General features: G+C 38.2%; 2 protein-coding genes, 1 long non-coding RNA gene and 1 other non-coding gene across 4 annotated transcripts; 2 read left to right on the top strand and 2 right to left on the bottom strand.

The window, feature by feature from the left end:
- Window positions 1-821: 821 nt before the first annotated feature.
- On the bottom strand, window positions 822-7,735 carry LOC111327833 (eukaryotic translation initiation factor 3 subunit G). The gene is made up of 10 exons (XM_088757390.1): window positions 7,602-7,735; window positions 7,243-7,286; window positions 6,745-6,833; window positions 6,244-6,303; window positions 5,873-5,977; window positions 5,046-5,223; window positions 3,615-3,737; window positions 2,869-3,002; window positions 2,033-2,139; window positions 822-914 (listed from the first exon to the last, which is right to left on the bottom strand). Exons 1-10 carry the CDS (start codon window positions 7,625-7,627, stop codon window positions 893-895), a joined length of 888 nt encoding a protein of 295 aa, XP_088613516.1. The 5' UTR covers window positions 7,628-7,735; the 3' UTR covers window positions 822-892.
- Window positions 5,460-5,561, bottom strand: LOC148733501 (small nucleolar RNA SNORD16). The gene has a single exon (XR_016000886.1). It is a non-coding gene; the product is annotated as a small nucleolar RNA SNORD16 (small nucleolar RNA).
- Window positions 7,736-7,746: 11 nt separating the features above from the next.
- LOC111327848 (28S rRNA (uridine-N(3))-methyltransferase) lies at window positions 7,747-12,941 on the top strand. Its single transcript, XM_022932141.2, has 8 exons — window positions 7,747-7,805; window positions 7,879-7,915; window positions 8,228-8,332; window positions 9,167-9,255; window positions 10,267-10,468; window positions 11,152-11,349; window positions 11,848-12,049; window positions 12,461-12,941. Exons 1-8 carry the CDS (start codon window positions 7,794-7,796, stop codon window positions 12,666-12,668), a joined length of 1,053 nt encoding a protein of 350 aa, XP_022787876.2. The 5' UTR covers window positions 7,747-7,793; the 3' UTR covers window positions 12,669-12,941.
- An 11,539-nt stretch (window positions 12,942-24,480) lies between these two features.
- Window positions 24,481-25,611, top strand: LOC148733500 (uncharacterized). Its single transcript, XR_016000663.1, has 2 exons — window positions 24,481-24,717; window positions 24,926-25,611. It is a non-coding gene; the product is annotated as an uncharacterized LOC148733500 (long non-coding RNA).
- The last annotated feature ends 469 nt before the right edge of the window (window positions 25,612-26,080 follow it).

Below are 26,080 nucleotides of genomic sequence, written 5' to 3'. Positions count from 1 at the left end.
CTGCCCTCTTCTGTTCCTTTCAATCCCATCACCATAGCGACAAAGCCCCAGTTTTACAAAAGAAGATTAAGTTCTGCATTGCAAATACCTGCTATACCTCTTACTAACCGAGTTCGAGATCCAAGTTTTTTTCCTCCCACGTTTATCGCGCGAGCCATTAAAAAACAAAGCAAGGTTCCGTAACCCGAGAAGAGGGTAGAAAGATAATTATGATATCTCTCGTTTCAAAGAGAGGGAGAAGATTGCAATTCAAACAATCTGTTGAATTTAACGACCTGTAGGGTGAAATATAGCCCGCTAAACTGACCGATCATATCGCACGTACTAACTGAGATATTTAACAATTATTTCACGAACGCGCGTTGGATAGATGATGATGATAGATAGCCAACGAGGCGCATAGCGCCGAGTTGGCTATAATCATCTATCCAACAAACGCGAGTGCCATAATTGTTTTATTAAAAACGTTAAATTAATTTATTAAATTTTGTTCAATATTTTTGCTCCCTTTTAATTTTAAGCTGACGCGTACGCTTACCATATTTGTAGATTATGGTATATTGGCTCATATACCATAATGGCTAAGCCAATAAAGTCTTCAATTGCATTATCCAATGATCCAGTTTTTAATAAAATAAAATACCAACTAATCTTAGACACGTCTTATATTTCTACTCAAGTGAAAAATTGTCAGACGGCTCTGGATTTTTCAGGTGGGCAAAAATTGCTATAGGGTAGGGTAGGGAATCCGTAAACAAAAGTCAGGCTGAAAGAACACTTCTCTAGGTTCAAAAGTGACTCTAGCATGAGGAAAAGTACAATTGTATGATATCGTTTTATTCATTTTTCTTCCTTTTTTATGGGACAAATAACAGGCATCACTTGTTACTTCTTATTGCTGATTAGTTGATGGTCTGTGAAGAGAAAAAATTCCAGTTTACACTAAGACTGAACATGATATTCTATCACATTATTTAACCGTTTCGGTTGGGGTAAACTAACCGTTTCGGCTGGGACCATTTAACCATTACGGCTGGGGTAATTTTGGGAATTCAGCTACCTCACAACTAACACTCAGCGACATAAGCGTACGAGCCGTGGGGGTGGGGGGCCTGTAGGCCCCCCAGCTGCGGAAATTATGTAATTTTTCGGGCAAAACGCTCTTGATTCGGGCAATGATATTTGGGAGAAAACATTACAAAATAATGCCGTTGGCGTGATTTCCAAAAGTCGCGAGTAAAGTTTCTAGTTAATTACTTTTCAGGTGATTAGATGCCCGAAAGTGGTGTCTTCAGAGATTTCGTAATTAGAATAATATGGTGTAAAATGTAACGTATATTGTTTCGGTAACATCTGCAGCAGTTCGTGCCTAATTTTCGCGCCAATTTCGCGGAGAGTGGGAAAACATTTTGACGAGTTCACATGATGGTTTAGGTTTCCTCATTGAAGTTCGTTCGATTCGTTGTGAAGTCCGTAGACTTGAAAGGTTCAAGAAGACGCGAAAAACTTAGGTGACTAGAGGTCAAGCGGCCGTCGGGGTCAACAAGGCAAAAGGTAAATACTACACAAATTCCATTAAGTAATTCGTTTATTCTATTCGATCGATTCTATCCGTAAATCTCCGTATTAAAGTATCACATAATACGAGCTGATGTCACCCAGCTGGTAACCACCAGTTATTGACAGCTTCCAATGATAGCAGTTTCATTTGATGGGAAAATGGTGAACGTCTCCGTTTGCATCCCGATTTCAACCCTTACCCTTTCGGGCATTGTGTGTTTTTTCGGGCAAGGAGGTCACCGTCCCCCCCCCCCCCCCCCCAAGTCCAAAGGTGCCCCGTACGCCTATGCTCAGCGATGATCCACTTATGCAAGCCGACAGTTGATTCTAAAGTTTCCATTTTCCAGAAATCAAAACTCTTACGAACCCTGAAACATATGCATGTACGCAGTATAGCTGTAACTTAAGGGGCATGGATCTTACACCGATAGATACCATCCCACAAACAAGGACTTTCAAAAGATCAACTTACTTGGCCCATTCCACGCTCAAGATAAGGTGATCATAACCAAATCCTTGAACACTTTGAATTGCTCGGGCGGCATCCTCACGATGGACAAAGTTGATAAATGCAAAACCCTGAAAAAGAACAGAAGGCACACAATGGGTAAATACATTTTTTTTAAAAAGCTTCTTTTTAAAAACCTTGCTGGGACTTGTACAGGTTTCTCTAGTAGTAAACAAGCAAGAGCATTGCGATATCTCCTTCTGGACGGGATCCTACTCAACCACGAGTTACCCACTGGCGTTTCCACAGGCTTCTTGATAGTCCACCTTTGCCTGTATTTACTCCTACGTGGAAGAAGGCAGTGTAAGGGTAAATTGTTCACCTAAGCCCGTATTAACTCCTGTGTCCAAGAAGGCACTGTGAGAGTAAAATATCTTGCCCATAAACACAACACAATGACTTGGCCAGAGCTTGAACCTGGAACTTCTTACATACACAACATAAACTTTATTTTTTTTCTCGAATTTAAGAGTAGCTTGTAAAAACTAATTTTTCCGAGAGAAAAAAAAATAACAAATAACAAAAGAAATCGACACAATATACAATGACATTATAGAATACAATCCTGTGCAATATTTATAATTAACTTAACTCCTCAGCGTTCACTGTACTGACCGTTAGGCAACTGCATTCTCCAGAGCAGTGATGAGAAGTGGATAGTGTTGAAGGCCAAAAAATAAATTTTGCTTCCACAAGTGGCTTTACAAGTAAGATATATAGTCCTTTAAAGAAATTTCTCAACATCCCCAACCTTAAAATGAAACTTTCACACACAGTTAAAAAACTTAATGAGCCACTACCTTGGACTGGTTGGTATTTTTGTCTTTGGCCAAGAAAATCCTTGAGATTGGTCCAAATGGGCGGAAGAGTTCCATGAGGTCAGATTCCCTTGTATCCTCTGACAAGTTTGTCACCCGTATTGTGGCTGTTTCATCTGAAGAGAAAGTTCAATAAATAGTTATAATATACAACTTTATCTCTTATCTTGTGCACAAGACGATCAGGTCAAGTCAACATTCATCTAAAGAAAACTTGCAACATAAATTTTAGGACAAGCTAACACAGCTAATTCCTAGCTTTTGAGCTTCTGAGGTGTCAAGAAGGAGAAAATTGATTTTGCTCTTGAAAATACTAAGTACAGAGAGTGTATCCCACCCTTCCCATCATGAATGTTAAGTATTCTCTACCTAACTTCACAGAGTTCAACACTGTTTTTGGAGAAAGGGGACACTTTTGAATATAAGTGATAACTTTTCAATTCAAAAGAAGTTGCCAAGTATTCTTGTCACTGATTGTAAACCCTTAAAAGGTTTAATTTCAGCTCCACTATACAGTGCACAACGTTAGGTTTATATTGGAAGTTTTGGCCCACCACCGAACAGTCATGATTGCATGTGATTCAACTACCATAACAATAACTCTCTTACGTATCTGTCATCATGTCCCATGATGCATTGATCAGGCGCAGTCCCTACTGCTCTCTTGCAGCAGAAATATTTCATTTCTGGCTATTTCACATTCACTTGAACACCAGAAATTACATTACCTCTCTGTGACCTTGGCATGGTCTCTCCACGCCTGTTTCCAGCCCCTTCTCTCAAACTTGGTGCTATGTACTTTCCAGTCTTTGATGCTTGTGGCTGCTCCCCAGCTCCTCCTGCGGCTCCTCCTGCAGCATTATCAATAATTAATACTGGTAATTGAACTGAGTGGAGTGCAATTTGGGCTGAAATCATATGCGTGATTTCAAAATCGAACAAGCACGCAGCGCTAGTTCGATTTGAAATCACAAGTATGATTTCAGACCAAAATTGCACGACACAAGGTTCAATTACCACTTTATTACTACCATTTTGAAATCACCCAAATACAGGACTTGGTCAACTCAAATATTTTACTGATGCAGTACTGAGCCCGTTTTTAAATAATAAGTGGAACCGGAAACGCTTTTACATCTTATTTTGTATGCAAAACAGAAAGACTGACATCGTCAAAAACTCAGCCAAGCGTAAAATGATGTGATTTAGAGCAAAAAATGGTGCAATTCGTGAATAAATTGCACCAATTAGAGCCAATCAGATTACAGGGACCACCAGTGATTTCAAAATGGATGTAATAAAGACATTAATTTTCACTCACTCAAAATCAAACTATTCATTCTCAAGATCCTGTTAATAAAACTCCCTACTGAATGCCATAAATTTTCTCTTAAATCAAATACGAGAATTTGTTGTTGAATCAGAAGAATGCCCTCGTGGTGATAAGCTTGTCTGCTCTCATACCTTGTTTACCTGATAACCTACAGTATCGTACACAGAAGAAAAGTTACATGACTGATTTAAAATCATTTTTTGGTATTAAACAGTTAACCAAAGCTTGGAAGGTTAATATTAATCCAAAATTAATACATCACTACACATGTAAGTTGTTGTTTACTCTGTGCTTCCCTTGCATACAGGATAAATGGTTATAATTATCACAAAAGGAAAATACTGATGAATATACCAAGAAATCATATTAACAAGAATTTTATTTAACCCACAAACTCTTCATTGAGTGCATAGAGGATCATGAAAGTGTTAAGCAATGTGAGCAAGCATCATACAAGTGCTTCCAATGAATAGCACACTGGCAGAATGTGACAGAAGAATCAAAATGATGGTATATGGTGTGCTGAAGCCACAAAATATATGAGGCAAAAATAATGTTGACACTTGGTCTTTACTCCCAGTACCCAACAATCAGTAACCAAGTGACTAATTCATATCAGTACCAATGTTATCTTTGTACCCATACTGAGGCTTCAACACAAATACCACGATCTCAATTTGTCACAAAAGCTTCTCACACAAAAAAAAACAATCACATCTCCTTAGGCAGAATCTGTGTGGCATCTTATTTCTTGTAGCAAGCTGACTAGACCTAGACTGATCAAAACAGTCTTCAAGATGGTGTGGGGGTAATTCCAATTTATTACCAGCATCAGCTGCAGATTTTGCTTCGTCCTCTTTGACCTGAGCTTGTATCACCTCAAGCTGATCCTTGTAGGGACACTTTGTTGTCCAGTGATCCCCTTTACAGATACGGCACTGAACAATCTTCTGTGCACTTTGACCCAATTTTTTCAGCGGGTCATCATTATCTTGTTGAAGGTCCTAGAGAAAAAAAAAGCATTGATTGAAACATTTTCCTTTTAATATAAATATTTGACTGCAATCTGCTAGGGAGTTTGGTAAAAGTTAACGAAAAAAAAGTAAATCCCACTAAATGGTTTTTTTTTTCTCAATGGTGAGTTTTGACAATACTGCAGCTATTGATCAGTTATCAAAGGTCTCTTTATTTCTAAACACCCAATATAAACATGATCCAACTAGAGTGCATGTCCCAAAGAGGATCAGAAGTGAGTTTGTCGTCAACCAAGTGGCGTGGTAAAGAACAGATGGCAGTCTGTTCCCACGATCCACTGTCTGGCGCAAATTACAACATCATTTCCTCTACACCCCAATAATACAACTTTTCATTTTCTGGATGCACCGCTAATGAAGAATAATAAAACTACCAAGTACAGTTTTTGCACCAAATTAATTGAAAAAAAAAAATGCCAGAATCAAAATAACTTAAATGTTTCTTACTTCACATGTAGCTAAAGGCAATAGAAAGCCTCCCTATTAAGGGCAAGAAGGAAATAGGAAAGTGCCTATAAGCAGGCTATATAGCTGCTTTTCATAAACTGACACATAAATGTACAGTTACCACAGCCATATACTGGTGAACAATGAGAGATTTACATGCAATGTTATTTACCTCCTTGTTTGAGGTAAGAATAAGGAACACATCATCAGTAACTGTTGTTGTAGATGGATTAGGACCTGGCCCATCATTCTTTGCATCTCCAAATTTTCTCCATAACTGAAGTGTAAAAAAAAATTCATTTTAACAAAAACTGAACCATGATGTATATGTTGTAGTTTAATTTTATCCTTGGTTTAAAATTTATTTTCCTTTGTTTCAAACTCATTATCATACATTAACATGACCGAGAACAAAGGAAAATAAAATTTGAACCAAGTATAAAATTGATTTACAACATATGCATTATGAAAATACACAAATCAAAAGCAAGCAATTTCCTAAAGGCATAGTACATGTAAAAATAAACAAATATTCTCTGCTACCTTTCTCTTTGCAATTGTCTTGGAAACTCTTTTCGTTTCAATTTTGAAAGTCCTCACAATCTAAAAGAGAGAAATCAAGGAAGAAAAATTATCAGCTCTGAAAAAAATTCAGCAAATAAAAAATATATTTTTCACAAAAAATCTCTAGTGACCAACACAAATTCAAAAGGGTTAAGGGGCACTATCAGAATAGGAAATTGCTTTATTTCTTTTTAAGTACATTATACTTGGCAAGAGTTCTGTATAACTACAAAAACAAATCATTGGTTCCAAAGGTAAACTATTGTTTTCATGGTTGTTTTCTACAAGTCAATACAAGTAATAACTGTTTGCATAATGAAGTATGTGGTTATAAAGAAATCTTCTCAAGTACTCTTCCAGATGGTCAATAGATTGATTCAGCTGTGATCAGTGCATTGAGGCAGTAAAAGTTATCTTTAACCCTGTGTGTGACATTTTATGTACTCTATACACAACAATGTTCTCTTTCCTGATACTAACCTTTAAAAGCTTTCCATCTTCATTTCTTTTAAATTCTGTAACAATTTTTGTGTCTCCATTGATGACTTCTGTTGAAGGAGGTATGTGGTCTAAAAAGAAAATACAGTCACACAAAAGTTGAGACATGATCACAATTACAGCTTTAGGAAAACTGGAGATCCAGGCAGAGTGGAAAAATAGGTGAATTTTTGGGTTGGATCTGAAAGAAAAACAATCTTTTTTTCCCAGTTAGTCCAAATTTACTGTTGGATTTCCTGATTCCGCTACCAAAATACAGAGAACTTATTTAAAAATGTTCTGAATACTGCCATGATGAGTTACATCAAAGGCATCCAATTTAGAAATAAGATAAATTTGTACCCCATGGTCAAAAAATAATAAAAATCCTTTTATCAAAAACATAAAAACCCCTTATGAAAGAGCCAAAAGCCTCCTAGTGAGAAAAACACATACAACTAGGCATTCTAAACGGGCAGAACACATTTTAAAGTGTTTTACCTGCTTCCCCTTCCTCTACCAAATCAGCCCAACTTGGCTTCTCTCTGGAAAGGCAAGAATTATTAAATTTAAATTAATTAATAAATAAATATGAAAGTTTATTGTGCTGCCTTACATTTATCAAACCCACTGAACCTTACTAAAGGTTAAAAGAGAAAGCTAAAGAAAAAGTTAAAGAAAAAGATACAGTAAATCGTATAAACCCAGGACTGACAGAAGTTTAGGTAGAACTTAGACTTTCAAAGAAACGAGTTATATAATTTTCAGGCAGCCATCTTGAAACCTAAAAACTATCACATTTAGTTAAACGCTTAAATACAGACTTAATATGGTCGGGAAAGAAAGATAAAAACACTCACTCGGCTTCTATTTCGATTACTGGCATCCGTTTGCTAAAAATTATCCAAAAACTTCAAAATCTGGGCCAAAATTTCGACTTGTGAATTCCCACGTGAAACAGTCGGCTAAATGTGCAACCGCAATAACCTCGAACTATTTGTCAGCGGTAAAGTCAATAGACCACAATTCCTTGAGACACGAAAGTTTCCAAGATGGCGGACGAGGTGAGATTTTGGCAGAGTTAATTATAAGCTGTCCCTTGAGTTCAAATATGATTGTTTTTGTTGTGATCTCTAGGTAGAAGGGAAGCACAAAAAGAAGATGAAAAAGAAAGGTGAGTTTTTTTTGTTTGTTATCAGGCAAAATTGTCGGGGAGTCTGAATATAACGTAAACATGATGGCGTGATTTGCCATGGCAAAGTCGGCTAACGTGTAATCGCAAGCTTCCATTCGACACCACTGACAGTATTTTCGAAAATAAATATTTCATTGTAAGCACGGAAGTTCTTGTTCATATTCTTTCGACGCCATCATTTGATGGAAATTAGCTGGAACAGTATAAGATGTCCTGGCTGGTGTTAAATTTTCTTTCATCAAATTTTCTGCGGAAGTTTAAAATTAACTTTGGGATAATTCTTGATCTCAGCCAAACACAAGCTGGAGAAGAGGAAGAGGGATTCATCTTCAGAACAAGAAAACACTTTAGAGTCAAAGATACTTAAAACAGATGCCGATGGCACCAGGTCTACAGGTCAGAAAAGAACTCACGTTATACAGATTCACAAGGTAGAGGTGGGAATTGCTTTTGTCAGGTCAGGGCTCAACACTAACTTTTCAACTTACTAGCCAAGTGGCTAGTGACATCTTAGATGTTACGACAGGTTAAGTTTGTTTACTAGCCAAACTGGCTAGTGGAAATCAAAAACCACTAGCCAAAACTGAATTTCTACTAGTTTGTGGCTAGTGGGCCACTGTTAGTGTCGAGCCCTGCAGGTGCATAGATTGTTGTACTCTGGGTCAAAAGATTGGGAGTTCTAGGGCTGCAAGGGTCCTTTGTCTTTTTTGAGGAGGGGCAAGACGCTAAAATATTTACTTTCACACTACCACTCTCCACCAAGCAGCATACGTTCCTCTAATTATCCTGGTTTTCTCAGACCTAACTGTAAGATACTGTATGGACTGAGAAAACAAGGTCAGTAAGTTATTTATTTTATCTCTGGATTTGAATAGAGGGGAAAGTTTGCAATTCAAACAAAACTTTTAATTAAGCAGGCTGTACAGTGAAATATGGTACACTTTATTTGACCAACTATAAAGTACATACCAACTGGAAGATATGATAAATTGATAATAAAATAATGCAAGATGAACCAGTAGGGTTGCCTGTGATGAACTGACAACTGCCACTTAGGTTCTGTAGAAAGGGAGAGTACTGCAAAAGCACTTGTAACCTACTCTAAGAGATACTCTTATGAATGCACAGAAATCTCCTACTCTCACCAGATATAAGTGTGCTTATGTCTGCCTGATATTGCTTCTCTGTCTAAAAGTTTTTGAAAATAGTTATTTGTTTGATATCCTTCAGGTCGTCACTTTACTGTCAGTCTTGCCCTCCCAGGCTCTATCCTGGATAATGCACAATCACCAGAATTGAGAACATACTTAGCAGGCCAGGTATGTCTGAAGGGTATATTAAGCATTTCAGGGCATAAAATTGCGCCTAATACAGGCGCCAATGCGACTAAATTTTTGGCTTTGGCGACCAAATCCTGAAAATTAGTCGCCAAATTGGTGACTAGAATTTCTAATCACACCTTACCTAGAGATCTAGTGATTGTTGAAGATTTGTAAAGATAAATCTGCAGCAAAGTTCCTCATTAAGCTCGTTTCCAAAACCCAGCACATGCAGGATGTCGAACGTAAATCTATCATCACTAGACGCCATCTTAGATTTATGTAACCTATAAAGTTGTATATGATCCATTCTAGTGTCCTCTTTGTAGCTCGTGCAAATTTAGCGGGCTCATTTTTGATGTTTGTATGACTGTATAACTTTTTGGAATTGGCTACCACTTTGAAATATTTAGGAGCCAAGTGGCTACCAGAAAAAAAAAAGTTAATTTTACGTCCTGCATTTGGAAGAAGAGTGGGCTAATTAAGGTTATGCAAAAAATAAGAATAAACTACATTAGTGTCAAATGAATCAATGAAAATAATGCCGGACCCTGGTATATGATGAGGTCCAGATCTTAAATTGCGCTGAATAATATAACTGTTGACATTGTATTTTGCCAATATCAATATTGTCAGTTTGCAATGATTTTGTGTGAAGAAAGGCAACATGTAATGCTCAAAGTTGCAACTTTCCAAGGTACATGCTGAAGCTTAAACATCACACTGAATACAAAACAATTTTTGTTCACTTTAACAGTGGGGTAAAGGATAGGTTTACAGCTACCCTGGCTAATCCTTGACAAGGTTTTTAAAAATCTAAATTCTTGCTTCAGGCGCTACAATGCTGTGGTCTACAAGATGACACAAGATAAAACTGTAACCAATTCTTGATTAGGATTTAAATTAATGGAACAGTTGTGTTTCCTTCTGTTCAAAGTACATTTGTTCAGTTACATTTGTCCAAGAGTTATACAAATGTGATTTGATCTAAGTATTTGTGTTTTGCCACAGATTGCTCGTGCTCTAGCTGTTTTCAGTATAGACGAAGTTGTTGTCTTTGATGAGTCAGGGAAAGCTAGGAGTGAATCTAACAATGGACTAAATCGCAAATCAGACCCCAACATTTTGCTGGCAAGGATACTTCAATATCTGGAATGTCCTCAGTACCTCAGGAAAGATTTCTTTCCGAAACATAGCGACTTACAATATGCAGGTAAATGACATGTGTAGTATTATAAGACTTGAACCCTTTAACTTCCAATATCTGATTGTTTTATATTCTCCCCTCTAGCTGCTGCATGTTTTCTTGTAAATTGGTTATAAGAATTTGGTGTTAGATCAAGGCAACCACTTTTACCTGATAAATTTGAGTATTCTCATTGCTGGTTTGCTGGATAATGTATGAATATTGTAGGGAGAAATTGCATGTTCAATCACCTCTGGGAGGGAAAGGGGTTAAGTCAAAGCCATATTTTAAATTTATTTCAGACACTGTAGTAAAAGAACTGTTGTTTACACACTGTTTTACCATACGTCTTTCTTTTTTTCGTACATGATACAAAATTTCATTATACATGTAGCTATGGTCAAAACTATTTACAAGCAAGCCAGTGTACAGAAATAATTTTGATGCATTTACCCAGTATTTCTCTCTCTGTTTCATTATGGATTCGGACTCAATTTGGAAGGATAATCTAATGGCCAATCAGAAGTCATTTAGGGTTTTTTCATCCCCCCCCCCCCCTCCTTGCTTATAGTTTGTTTTGTTTTGTTTGCTTTCTGACTGCTTATTACTACTTTTGAGTAAACCAATAATGATACTTGTTACCCACTAGCACACTGAATACTATTTTTTTAAACATCAGAGCAAGAACAAGATTTCAATTTACTCTTTAGGATTGTTAAATCCTTTGGATACTCCACATCACATGAAAGTGGATGATGATATGCCTTATAGGGAAGGAGTTGTTCTTGAAAGACCCGCCAGGAAAGGTTATGGATCATCTGTGAATGTTGGAATGAGAAAAGAAGTGAGGATTGATAGAACCATCAAACCAGGTTTGAGAGTCACTGTCAAGATGGATAACACTTCAGGTGTGTTAATCTTTACAAATATATCTGCTTGGCTGAATAGTATTTAAATGTGTCCTTTTCCGTAGTTTGGTTTTTGTTTCATTATAGAAGGTTGATGAAAGTTCTGCATGTACATGTACACAACTAACCCTGGTAAATAGCACCTCTATAAAATCATGATTCTCTCAAAATTTGGGGTACTAGCAATTAGACTATGTCATCTCTAACTTTTTTCTTTAAAAAATATTATAATCTGATTGACCCTTGAAAGACCTGGACAGCCATAGCCATCTATGAAAAAACACATGCAGCATTTCTTTGTGCTTTGCAGACATCTCAATTTTATGGCAAACTAGCCAGTTCTGAAGTAGAGTAATGTACAGGGGGTATATAATGCATAAATGTAATGTTTGGTATTTTTATTTATTTATTTATTAAATGACAAAACAATGTAAAGGTACATTAAACAAGGTGATGTTTTGTCTGGTTTTTTTTTTTTTTCTGCTGAAAATTTAACAGGTACAAAGTTCTATACTGGTACAGTGGTATCTCCCACTGCACCCAGAACAGAGCAAGGCCTGTACTGGGGATATAGTGTGAGGCTGGCACCATCTTTTGGAGCAGTGTTTACCCAGAGTCCTTACAAAGATGGTTATGATGTCACTATAGGAACTTCAGAGAGGGGCACCATCGTAGATGATCTAGTACTGCCAAATTTTAGGTAAATTTAGTTTCCAAATGTAGATTTTCAAAAAGTTATTATTAAGCATGTGCAACAATTGCTGGTAGTATGGAGAAACTGCAATTGAGGACAGTAGAAAGAATTGCACACCCTAAGTAAGGTCACAAGAATAAAGTAAATGGTCGCTGACCGAAGAAGCTCTTGATTATTAAACAAATTATCCTTGTCGGCACCTTAGGAAGTCTGTGAAGAACGGTATTGAGAATGTGCATACTGACGTTATGGTTTAAAGGGTTAAAACTTAGCCGAAAATTACTGCAAGACAAATAACTAGTATAATTTCCCATTTTTACACGGACCTAATAAATTCTTACCCCGAACCACTATTTCTGCTTTTTTGCTTGAGATTATTCTTGCGTGCATCGATTTTTTTTTTTTGTGCGTTTTCAGACATTTACTGGTAGTGTTTGGAGGATTGAAAGGTTTGGAGACAAGCTTAGAGTCTGATGAAACTCTTTCCGCAAACGATCCATCACTGGTGTTTGATCATTACGTGAACACTTGTCCCGGTCAGGGAAGTGGAACAATAAGAACCGAGGAAGCTATTCTTGTCACGATGTCTGCGTTGAGACCCATCATAGAAAAATCAAAAAAGTAGACACAAACTATTCGTTGGAATTCGTTGTAATGTGCAGTAGGACCTCGATTAAGTTTCGAGCAGTGGTTCCTCTTTTACATCCACGTTAAGTGGTTTTGTGAGGTGTCACGGAAGTGGTTTTGGTGAGGTATTGTCACTCCAAATTGAAGCGGCGGTGCCATGTCGCTAAAACGATAACTGGGACATTGGAAGTTTGTCACAGAGAGTTGTAAAGTGCTGATTTTTTTAATACTATTCAAAACTGAGTTTAAATAAATTCGCGTTCACATTCAATTTCTGTAATTGCATTGTTGTACAATTGCTGGTACATAGCCACGCGTTAGTAAATAATAAACAATAAGTTAAGTAAAATCAGCAACAGTTTTACCCCTAGTTCTTAACTTCTTGTTTGAAAAATTTGCAGTATTCGCGACGAGGTTGAGGTTAGGACCAATAGCATCCCCGAGAAAAAATTATCAAAGATGTTTCGCTGTAAGATTGATGAAACACTGATCATCGAAACTCAGCATCAACAAACAAGCCATAAAACAAAAACATACCGAATAATGATACTAACAATAGTAATACTTTAAAAGAGAAATGTAATCGTCCGTCTCACGATGTGGTCACTTGAGATGTAGATTGCGACGTTCCGACTGCATACTGCCCGTCTTTATCAGGCGATGAGATCGACTGAGTACGCGTCACCTTGATGCTGTCGTGCGCAACTGTGATTGGATGGAATTCCACGGCTGTGAACTGTTAACCTTAAACAAAACGGATATCTATCAGAGGCCGTCTACAAAGAGATCAGACCACGACACAAACAGCCGCCTAGAATCTACGGTTTATCGAAGATTCATAAAGCCGGTGTGCCTCTGAGACCACTGAATTGTATCATGCGTAAACACCTTTGCATATGATTTATGCCGCAGTCCTGCACTATGTCAAAGGCCTCTCCGAACAACTTCGCTGCTGTCTAAAACAACAAGGCATACGTGCAGTTTTCAAGTCCCTCTGCTACGATCACACCTAGTACGCCCAAACGATGCCACCGACCCGGCTAAACATGATGCCGTAGTCTACAGGATTCCCTGTGAGTGCGGGAAGGTTTTCATCAGCGAAACTGGCAGACCTACGCAAGAAAGAATCAAGAAACACGAAAGGGCTAAGACGCACACCTCCCCCGTCTCAGAGAAGGCCCACAAATTAATTAACTATCAGAATAATCTACCAACTAAATTTATACAGTCCGACCTCTATTAAGCGGCCACCCCCAGGACTTTGAAAAGTGGACGCTTAATAGAGGTACAATTTAAATTGGATAGGAATGGCAGAAAACATGATTTTATTGACTCTATATGGCAAAATGCTTTTAAAAAGTGAACATATATGAAGATAAATCCAAAATTAATAGTAACAAAACATCGAGTGCATTTCCAGCCCATGCATAGTTCTAGCTCTAAAACGGAGGGCACGTACGTTGAAATATACAGTCTTTCTTCGGGTTCATGTAAAGAAAAAATGCAAAACATCGTTGACAAGTTTCTTAGGCCTTTTTGCATCAACAGTTAGCTATATGAAAACATTTAGCTCAAGGTATTTCACGGACGATTTATTTAGAATAATCTGTGAATGTTGTTTGGCGTTTTGGGCCACGGAGTTGTAATGACGAGATCACGTCATTTGCCTTTCCTACAGCTAGGGCAAGGTCTTGGTACCCACTGAACTGGGCAAAGTGCCGGAGTTGGTCAGTTATGCGCTAGGCTTCTGCAAGCCTCTTGATTGATGGCTCTTCCAATTCCTTGTTGTAGTCGTCGTCAATTGAGGTGTCTTCTGGTACGAATCGAACGTCCAGATCATCATCTAGAAACTCACTTCTGACCTCTTCCCTCTAGTTTGGGTTAGATGGATCGATCAAGCTGGCGCAGATTGCGCTATCATCATCACCACAGGAAACATACTCCTCCACCGAGCATTCAGCATATACCTGATCCATTATAGTTTTCACGCTGGCAAGTTCTTCTCCTTCAAAGGGGTCGTCCTCGATCGGTTCATCACGTGGATACAAACCAGTCTTCTGAAAGCACTTCGTGATAGTGCTTTGGCGGACATCGTTCCAGGCTTGTCTCCCCCGTTCAATGGCCATAAGAACGTTGATGGATTTCACGATTTCGGACGCATTTTGCTCACCATCAACTTGAGAACAAACGTACCGCAGCATTCGCTTTCTGTAAAGGACGTTCCAATTGGCGATATGCCGGCATCTAGTGGCTGTGATTTGGAAGTGGTGTTTTTTGGCAAAAACTGAACGGTAATGTTAAAAAGCTGTCCGCGGACAGAGTTTGCGGATGACAGGGAGCATTACAGAAGGACATGTCTATCGTTGCGCTTCAACTGGCGATTTAACTTCGACAGTATTGTTGTCATCATGATCTCTGTATTCATCCAAGCTTACTATTGGCGAAATAGGACTGAGCAGTTGTATGGCCGGCTTGGCGACTGTAAGTTCTTAAAGCATCTTGGACTGACGGACGTGCCAATAACAACAGGATCTTCCTTATCCCCTTCCGCATTTACAAAAAAATGCCCATGATAGTTGTTGCTTCGCTTTTTTCCCTCCAGTGCACCGTCTTCCCTTGGCGTCTAGGGTTTTTTCAGGGAGGCTGCGCCAAAAGCAACCCGTCTCATCCATGTTCCAAACATCGCGCGCTAATGGAGGTAAAAAACCATATAAATAATACACTTGAGACAGCAAAAAGGTGGCCGCGGCCGCTTAATAGAGGTGGCCGTTGAAAAGAGGCATCAAATACAGCAGTTACCTGACAAGTAAATTGGGACTTTGGAAAGCGGCCGCACAATGGAGGGTGGCCGCTTAATAGAGGTTGGACTGTATAATGAACAACTAATATAACGATATCAATTAATTAACTACAAATAAAACTAGAAGGTTTTACAAATCTTAATATGATCAATAAGGGAATTCTTATTACGGTAGAGTTTAAATAAGTAATTTTTAAAATTTTTATGGGAGAGCCTAAGTTTTGGATCAAGAGTGTTCCACAAACGACAAGCGCTTGAGTTGAAACGTTCCGAGGCCAGAGTTCCTTTTACAGGCTGGTGTTGTTATATTGTTATTGGAAACTGATCTCGTATTATAAGTATAGGTATTTCTTATATATTCAATGTATTTATTGAAATAAGCAGGGAAATGTCCTTGATTAATTTTATGAAGCATATAAAGCTTCCTAATACGTATAATATCGTCTATAGGCAGCCAATCTAGTTTGGTAAAAAGCTTGACAGAGTTTTCATGAGTATTGGCGTCCAAAATTAGCCTAACACATCGTTTCTGTAGTTTTAAAACTCTTTGAAGATTCCCAACGGTACAATTACCCCAGACCGTGCAACAACACTCTAGAATTGGCTTGATGAGGGCAGTATATAACATTTTACTGCAAGCCAAGGTTAAATAAATTTTAGCTCTTATAAGAAGACAAATTCTAGACTTCAATTTTTTAATCTAATGGTCATGATGTAAGTTCCACGAAAGATTTTGGTCAGTGACGACTCCAAGCAACCTCTCTCCCGCTGCCTCTCTCAGCCTGATGCCACCGATATGAATTTCCATTGTGGTCTCACGTACTACTATGGTTTAGCTTTTGTAAAGAACCAATTAGCAGGTGTTTGGTTTTTATTTGTGTTTGGTATCATCCAGTTCAGTTTAAGCCAACTGTTGGCCTTGTCTAGACTATCATTCAGAGTATTTTGAATAACTGTACAGTTAGTTCCGCTCGACCAGATCGTTGTGTCGTCGGCATAAATGTCGACTTCAGTGTTCTTTAACAAGAGGGGTAGATCATTCATATGGATAGAAAACAAAAGTGCTCCTAAGAGTCCTAAGATGGAACCTTGTGGTACCCTGACATCAAGATTTGAAGGGCTGGATAACACTAGAGACAGATACAACTTGTGTGCGGCCTGTTGAATATGATCTGAACCAGTTCATTGCATTTGTACCAGTGTGATATTTATCAAGTTTTGCAAGTAAGATGGCATGGTTGACTAAATCAAAGGCCTTACTTAAGTCTAAAAAGACAGCACCAACGAGTTCACTGTTGTCCATAGCTTTCAACCAGTTGTCAGAAATTAAGCAGAGCAGTTTCACATGAGTGATATGGACGGTTAGCGGACTGGTTACTATATAATAGATTGTTCGAAGTTAGATGCTGTAACTAGGCAGAAGCTATGTGTCTTTCTAGAGGTTTGGAGAGTATAGGTAGAACAGATATGGGACGGTAATTGCCCCCCTCTTGCGTTGAGTCTCTCTTGTGGAGTGGTAATACTTTGGCTATTTTAAAGGCAGTAGGAAAAACGCCATTACTGATGCTAGCATTATAAATAAGCGCGAGGCTTGAGGATATAACTAGTAAAGCTTCTTTCAGCACACGGACACTGATGCCATCTCGACCTGTTGCCTTGTTTGAAGGAATCTTTCTTAGGTCTGCTTCAACAATTTCCTTGGTAATAGGTAGGATACATAATTTATCTTGTGATGAGGGTGGCATATGGCTGTTAACAAAGTCCTGTAAGAGGACATCAAGCTCAGATTATGAGGTTGCCTAGTTTTCTTGATCAGGTGGCACTGTTGTTGCATTTATCGAAGTAAAGTATTCATTGAATGCGTCCGATATTTTCACTGGATCAATAACGTGTTTACCATTAACTGAAATAACGTTGGGTGCTTTTGAGGTGGGTTTGGTTGGTGCTGAATGTTTTAACAGTTTCCACAGAGTTCTTGTGTTGTCTTTATTTTCTACAATCTTTTCTTTGAAATAGTTGGACTCTGGTGATTAATTTCACAACTTGATTTCTGGTCTTTTTATACATTGTTCTTGCCAGCGCACTGTGTTTGGCACGTGCTCAGTTTAAATTTGTCTCTGACACGTATTTGCCTAAGGATGTCGCGATTCATCCAAGCTGGGGTTTGTTTGTTTTTCACCCGTCGGGTGACCAGTGGTATATGTTTATTTAACACATCCATAAACATTGCATACAAGCATTCTAGCTTATAGTCCACATCAGCATAGGCGTCAAGAGCTTTCCATGGCACACCTGCCAGATCATTAACAAAATTTTCTTTTGAGAAGTTCTTAAAGTTCCTGTACGTAATTTTACCGTGATGGTTTTTACTGCGTTTACCTCTGCCAAATTTATGCGTGAAGCAAATTAGATAGTAATCGCTTAGTCCGAAAACTGGAACAATAATTTCGCTGATTCTCTCTTCGTGTGTTTTGTATAGATGATCTAATAAAGAAGATGTATTTTTGTATTCTCGCGTTGCGGTGTTTATTAATTGCTTCAGGCCTGCATCACGGAATATCTTGATGAGCTTGCAGTTTGCATTCGTTGCATCAAGAAGATGTATGTTGAAGTCGCCGGTTACCATAATTTTATTCCAGTGACAAGAGGCTGATTCAATAATCTGTGTAATTTGATCAAATCGCTTCGACGTTGAGTTGGGAAGGCGGTAGAAAATAATAAGTAGAAATTTTGCTCCAATAGCGTGTTGTTTTATTTCGATGCATACATATTCAGCGTTTGATTCTTTGTCGAGAAGATAAATTCGTCGACTTTAAAAGTGAGTTTTTTATATAAATCGCTACTCCACCTCCGTTAGCATCGTTCCTGTCATAACGGTAAATTGCGTGGTTGTCAATTGCAAGTTCAGGATCAGTCCAGGTGGAATTGAGCCAAGTTTTCCTCATTGCAAACAGATTGAAGTCATTCATGAGCATTAGCATTTTGATTTCTTCAAAATGGCAAGGAAGGGAACGCACGTTTAGAAGGCAAAGTTTCAGACCCTTTTCCTTCAGTTGGAAACAAGGATCATGGCTTAGTTCCATAGGCCTGTTCGGTTCCATTTCGTCCGTCAGGGCCAGGGTGGCTTGAAATATCACCGCATAATAGGAGAATACCAGCAACATAGCCACTGAAGTTAGATTGATCTTTGACGATGCAACAACTGCTGACTTGAAAAGCCCCGAAGCTGATGACGTGAAAATTCTCAGTTAGCTTTCGAGCGCGATTGTGATTGTTGCCCATAGTTAGATGGCAGTTAAATAGCAGCAGCTGAAATAAAGCCGCTAAAACCACTAAAGCGACGGAGCAAGAGTCGGAACGTCCGGCCGCCATGATGTTCTTGTTCTTCCAATCTCAGTAGAATAGAGCTCAATCAATTTGTCATCGGAACTAGGTGCAGGAAGATATTATCGGTAATCTTTACACAGAGGTGATAAAACTCAATGTCGAGAAACGACTTTCGTCCAAATACGTTAAAATTTGCGAGAAATAATCGAATCTTGAGAAATCTGATGGTAGAGCCTCAAAAATCGAAGCTCGATCACTTCACAATTAAATTGCCAATATTATAGATCATTAAAATTTCTCAAGATTTAAAGGTCCCTATTATTCAAACTGACGTGTTTGTATTTACGGTTTGCCAGCCTCTACTTCGTAATACTTTCAAACGAACGCGATTTGACACACACCTACTTCTCGCATGGATAACCTTAAAAAATGAAAAGTTTTATCTTCTTTATTCGCATTACCTCAAGCGTGAAATTACTAAACAATCGAGGTCCATGTGGCTTGCTTTCTTTACGTGATCGTGATATTAGTTTAATAATTGTCCTGTGCCAAAGAGAGACCACTTAAGATACTGAAGATTTCCCGTTGGGCTAAACTACAGAATACAGGGCCACTTATCTACATCTCATTGAATCACAATGCATCGTTTTGTTTTCTGCTTCGTTCTTCACCTCCCGTTGTTAAAGTTTTACTTACGTTCAACTGGGGATGATTTAGGTTTTGCCCAAGGACACCGACAATAAGAGCATTCGTCTTTTGCTTTGAACCATCTGTCACAGTGAAGATGTTATTGTTGGCAAGAAGCACTAGTTTTTCTTAATTCATACCGTCAAATCAGCAATAACAAATATGCTTTGTCTACTTTCGACGGCTTTCTCGAGAGTTTGTTAATAAACCTGTCCATGTTAAATGTGCTAGACAATGATATTAAGCCCTGATGACGAAAGGGCTGACGCTCGAGACGTCACGTGGACGCTATTAACCTTGCCGGAAAGCTCTGGTCATGTGGACTCTAAGAGTTAGGCATAGTACTGACTCGCTCAGGTTTGATTGGTTTGCTTTTCCACAACTCCCGCACGCCTCCTTTAATTCCAATAATAATGTAATTTTTTTTTTTTTTTTACACAATCAATAATATCGTGATGCCGTTCCTTCGCTATTTATGGTGTCATGTTTTTTTTTTCCCACACTCAGTGACACGGTCTGTGGCAGGTGTTGAAAGAAAAATAGTATGGAATACGCACACTGAATTGGTTTGCTCTTCCACAACTCCCACACGCCTCCTTTAACGCCCCTGCATAGAACTCCAATAATACGTTTAGGTAGGAGCGGTGCGTGATGAGACTAAAAGCGGCTGCGAGGGAGACTAAAGAAAAAATGGCAGCGTTTTTAAACCGTTTGTATGAGCTCGGGAGGTCCATATTTTGTCAGGTTGTGCACTGTGGACAACAACAGGACAGACAACAGCTAGGTAATTATAAGTAGTTTTCACATTGAAACCATATACAGTTTAAAATGCTGTATTGGCTACTGAGTCTCAAGAGGGCAAGAAAGAGTCGAATGTTCCCAAATCAAAATATTCTCAGCTGTTAAAATTCTTACGAAACCGTTTTAAGTTTCCTTATTTTTGCAATGACCTTCACATTTGTAAATCGAGGTCCTATGTAAGTTACGGACCGAATTTTTTGTCCCTCTTTAGTGCTAGGTCAGGTCTTACGCTGAATTTTGCGGTTAGAGGCTGAAACTTCAGTAGCATCTCCTGTGTGTGTGGGTCATCCAAGAAAATTTTGCATTCTTTAGCTGAATTTATTTGACTTCATTAGCTTTAAAATGCATGTACTGGCTTCTTATATATAAAGCTTGAAAATTAGAGTTGTTCAATCCAAAACTTTCTTCATCAACACCAAAACCGAGATGAAACAAGCGCCCCTCGAAACTCGCATTTACGTCCCACAACCATAATAATGGAAAATTTCCCACAGGAATCTTCGTGATAAAAGGAAATTAGCTAAGCTGGCAGCGAAAGCGACTAGAAAACTATTAGTGTTTAAAAATGGTTTTAAAATGAGAAGTATATCATTGAAATTATATTCAGGGGCGTTAAAGGAGACGTGCGGGAGTTGTGGAAGAGCAAACCAATCAAATCCAGTGTGCGTCATATTTTCCCTTCAACAGATCTTATATGCTACAGCTGTTTTTATATCACAGTGTGTGGAAAAAAAACACCATGCTCCGGTTGTTCAAAGGGCGGATAACGCAATCCAACGGATAAATCGCTATCCAGCGGATAAGTGTTACCAAAACGTACTGCGCTATCTACCGGCTAGAGATTTCTCCAGTGTATAGCGTTATCCATCCTTCGAACAACCGGCGCCATATATATTATGAGGGAATGACACAACACGGCATTAAATTTATTTTGATGCATGATTGATTCTTTGGATTGAAAACAAAGGGAGAGGGTTCTAGAAGTTTCTAGAAAACCGCAATAACGAAAAAAAAAGTAAGAATCGCAGATATTAAACAACAGATTCGTGTCTAAAATCTACCTCGTTTAAGTTTTAGTTTAGTTCGGCAGATTCATTTAGAATCTTCGGTAGCCTCACGCGAGAGACCTAAGTTATTTAAATTGCTTTTGATACATGATTGACTCTTTGAACTGAAAACAAAGACAGAGAAAGCATTTCGAATGGAAGCAGCCAGAACAACGTCTGCTACCATGAGTTGCAGGTAGAGTTGATTGACGTTTAAATCAACTTCGAAAATGTTGTCTCTTGGCTCAGTTGAATAATATTGGACTTTATCCAATCATGTTCAATCGCAGCAGTGGGGTGGTCTTTGAGGCGTTAAACCCCCAATTTGTATACACCCTTAATTTGTATTTCACACTCCTCACACTATGAAGAGAATAATGCTCCGAGTTTCAGATTTTCTCTGCCGTGCGTCGAAACTAATTTCAATTGGATTAAGAAAGATGTATCGCCAGTTTCTGTGTTGCTCCTCACCTGAGCAACGACCAGGCAAGTGTCTTACAGTGGTTTAATTCTGCCTTAATAGGAATCAAGAATGATTTGACCATTTCTAGAGCCGGGAAAAAAAACCAACTTCGTTTGTGGCACAATAAACCCAAGAGGGTATTTCAGTTTTGTTCTTTGATTTGACCGTCTTCTGCCGCCGGGGGCTTTTTGCGAAGCTACGTGTTCTGATTAGCTCCACGCGCTATTTTTTTTTTTGCGCGGATCAAAGCGAGCAAAGCGGGCAAGATGTCTATTATTTCCGTTTTCGGTTAAGTTTGCTTTGTCTTACCTTCAAACTGAAAAATAAATTCTACATGCACTTTCTTCAAGCTATATACCACTCTAACAATGACTTTAAAACTGTTCAGAATTCCTTTGAAACCTTTGGTCCGTGCTGAGGTTTGTTAATGCACCGTCCAAGCGAGATAACAGAAAATAACATGGCCAAAGTCCCAGCCTTAATGAGATCATGAAAACTCAGTGTCTTTCCTCATCCTACCCACCCTTGAAATAAATCTTGCATGTATTACATATATTATTTTTCACCAATTGCGCTTGAAAATGCGAAAACAAATACACGACCAGAATTCGAAACAACATACTTTTATGCGTATCGGAACGTAAACAACACCCACATGTGAATGCATTTTATAGGAGGGAGTTAAAACATGCATATGACCGAAGTATTTAATCTGGTCTTCGCTCCCAACCCATCTTTGAAGGAGTTCAATGCAATGCGCGAAAACAACTCCGTCTGAGACAAGAATATTTCCCACTTTCTCTACCTGCTATAATTTCTCGCAGGGTAAACAACTCAGGAGATCGACCATTCGATATTGTTTATGAGGTAGATAGCTTGCAACGAGTGCGCGACAGAGACAACTGGAATGCATATTCCGCTTTTTAATATGTCATATTGCGAGACTGCCCTCATCAAGTGTACGCGTGAAACAGAGACTAACGTCGTTATAACCATGGAAAATGTATATCTTATTAGAGGTTTTGTTGTGTAGTATCGCTGAGTATTTTTACGAGTTGTGCCGCATTTTATAATAATTAGTGATACGAAACACCGAAATGTGTAATATGTACAGTCGAAACCTATCGTCACACTTTTCGGTGTGTGGGTCAACCAAGAAAACTTTGCACTCTTCAGCTGAATTTATTTGACTTCATTGGGTTTAAAATGTATGTACTGCCATTCTTATATGTAAAGCCTAACAATAAGAGTAGTTCAATTCTAAACTCTCTTAATCGAGACCGAGATAAAACCAAAATTACCATAAAGTATGGTAAGCTAAAAAAATATGCAAAAAATAGATAAATAGATAAAAATCGTTTTGTAGGCACTTAAAACTCATAAAGCGCGACGCAACTTTCCTAACTTCAATGTGACCACTTGGTATAAGACTTAAAGTCTAGAAATATTCCTTTCAAGCCCAAGCTTTAAACATGATTTGTGTGAAGAAAGACCTCCTCTGATCGGAACAGTTGTGATTCAACGGAAAGGTTGTCAACAGTACATGAAATGCGAAAGCCTGAAGCTGCTAGGGATATTTAACAATTATTCTACGAGCGTGCGTTGGATATGAGATGATAGATAGCCAACTCGGCGCTACGCGCCTCGTTGGCTATAATCATCTCATATCCAACAAACGCGAGTGGAATAATTATTTTATTGAAAACGCTGCATTAAATTATTAAATTTTATAAAATTTTTAGCTCTCTTTTAATTTTAAGCTTACGCGTACGCTTACCATATCGTAGTTTATGGGATATTGGCTCATATACCATAATGGCTAAGCCAATGAAAAGTCTTGAATTGCATTATTCAATGATCCAGTTTTTATTAAATATAATTATATAATTATAAATGTATCGTTAAGTAGAGCCAGGGAAAATCAGTATCGACTGCAAAGTTACTACAAATTAGAACCTAGCGATTGTATTTCGATTTGGGTTACCTTAATTCTCATACATCCGACAAAGTTTGCTGGACTAAACTGTAACAGTTTCAAATTAAAGTCAATGTGCAGCTTGTAAGGAGAATGCTAGACTGCTTTTGGATCCTATTAACTAAAGTTTTCCATAAGCAATTAAGGATAAAATCCAGCGATATTAAAGAATAACGTTTCGACGGCTCCATGCCATCATTCTCAAATTGAAATAAATATATTTTGTGAGTTCATTATATGGTAAAAGTAAGTGTGAAGGTCTCAGTGCATATGATTAAGAAATAAAAACGAGGAATAAAAGATAAAAATAGGTGAATTAAATACGGTGGTGCGCTTGAACTATCAGATAAAAAGTTTTGCTTTGATGGAGTCAGATTGAGTGTTAAGTGTTGGTGTTCTGTCTTTGATGAAGAGCATTGGATTGTTTAATTTATTTATTTACTTTTATTATTCATCGTTTTTATTTCTTAATCACATGCATTGAGACCTTCACACATACTTTTTCTATATAATGACTGACTCACAAAATGTATTTATTTCAATTTGAGAATGATGGCATGGAGATGTCGAAACGTTATTCTTTAACATCGCTGGTTTTTATCTTTCATTGCGTTTGGATCCACTCGCAAATTTTATCAAGAAGCTGTGTGTCTCACGGGAATTTTTCGCTTAGTGAATTTTTTTATTTCGTTTGATCGAGCGGAGCGGAATGCATCACAAGGAAAACTTTCAACTCGAACGAGTGACTATTCCACCTCGAGTTCCTTTAACGAGAGATCAGGCTACATCCATATCGGCAGTTAGGTAATGTTATAAGGGTTTATATATGGGAAAATCAAATTTTCCAATTTTTTTTCCTTTTCTCTAGGTCATGAGGAGAACGAAGATACCTTGGTTGGTGTGATCACCCCGTCAGACAATCATTCCACCGCAAAGGTCAACTCTTCGGTGCGTGGAATCGCCATGGAATATGTTTATTAGTCCTTATCTTTCTTGAAGGTTGAAAGGAAATTAAAAATATTCAAGTATTTTTTTATCAATTTTCTTTTTATGGGAAAAAGCTACCTTCTGTTATCACTGTTCACTCCTGTCTGCTCAACTAGTATGTCTATCATGCCTGTTTGCTCATAATTTGTTGACTTCTTTTGTCTGTCAGGTTCCCAGGACCCGGTCCGAGAAACTTTCGACGGTTCAGAGGAAGACCTCTTCTCTGAAAACGTCCGCAAGTAGCCTGGCAGTTACGTGTAAAGAGTTGGCAGACGAAACAAAAGGCAGGAGTAGAAAAAAAAGAATCTGTCCTCAGAAGAAGACGTCTAATCTGAGAGAAAACGCCCGTGCTTTTTCTGGAAAAGATTCGCCTTAACAAGAATAACCTGTTTATACCGTATTTCCTCGAATAAACGCCCACGCTCCATTAAGCGCTCTATCCGAATAAGCGCCTATCCTTCTAAGTCATGATGTTAAACAAGCGCCCTTCTCGAATAAGCACCCATACTCCTCCCCACTTTCTTATTAAGTTGCAATACAAGGAAGACCAGTTGGTATTGCCACTTCATTTACAATCTTTCATATACTTCAAGTACATTGGAATCAGTAGAGGAGAATATTTTTCTTCCCGCTCCAGTTATTTCTATCCACGTGTGGTCGCAGAGTTCCTTTATAAGCGGTATCTTTTCTTTAAGGTTTTTTTTTTTTTCTTATTGTGGTGCTATCTAAATAAGCGCTCCTCTTGAGTAAGCCGAAATTTTAATTAAATTAGCACCTGGGTACTTATTCGAAGAAATATACGGTATTCTCTGGGAAAGAAACTGTGTTTGTGGCACAATAAACGCACGAAAATCATTCATGGTTTCTTCCTTTGACTGTGTAGTGCACTGAGCTTTTTGCGACTCCATTGTCTAAAAATAACAAACTTTGCAAGTCCATTCAACGTAATTTTTTCTCTTGCGTTGGATCAAAGCAGGCAACCCCGGCCTTTTGATCTCTCAACACCAGAATGCTTTTTTATTCAAGAAAAAGTACTTACAATAGCTTAATAGGAAAAAAGAAAATATTACAAAGAATCAAAGGGAACGCTATATTTGACACGTGTGACTGTTGGCATTGTGGCTAATTGTATCTGTTGAGAGCAAGGTTAATGCACAACTTAAAACACTCGATTGAAAATTTCTGAAAAGATGACAGAAAAGTTAGATTAGCATTCACTTCAACCACATTCAGATTTAAATTAGTTGACTGATTCAATTCTCAGTAAATATAAGTCTAGCATATTTCGAATTTATGACATTTTTAGTTTACCCCTGCATTTTGC

The sequence above is a fragment of the Stylophora pistillata genome, chromosome 4 (genome assembly GCF_964205215.1).
Source record: "Stylophora pistillata chromosome 4, jaStyPist1.2, whole genome shotgun sequence".
NCBI lineage: Eukaryota > Metazoa > Cnidaria > Anthozoa > Scleractinia > Pocilloporidae > Stylophora > Stylophora pistillata.
This window is presented reverse-complemented; position numbering and strand designations above follow the sequence as displayed.

Excerpts from the sequence above, each read along its gene's own strand:
- LOC111327833 (XM_088757390.1), bottom strand. The coding sequence starts at position 7,627 with ATGCCAGTAATCGAAATAGAAGCCGA. Across the intron at positions 5,224-5,872 it reads TTCTTACCTCAAACAAGGAG|GACCTTCAACAAGATAATGA; the intron begins GTAAATAACATT and ends TTTTTTCTCTAG. Across the intron at positions 3,738-5,045 it reads AAAATCTGCAGCTGATGCTG|GAGGAGCCGCAGGAGGAGCT; the intron begins GTAATAAATTGG and ends ATAATGCTGCAG.
- LOC111327848 (XM_022932141.2), top strand. Across the intron at positions 8,333-9,166 it reads CGATGGCACCAGGTCTACAG|GTCGTCACTTTACTGTCAGT; the intron begins GTCAGAAAAGAA and ends GATATCCTTCAG. Across the intron at positions 12,050-12,460 it reads CTAGTACTGCCAAATTTTAG|ACATTTACTGGTAGTGTTTG; the intron begins GTAAATTTAGTT and ends GTGCGTTTTCAG.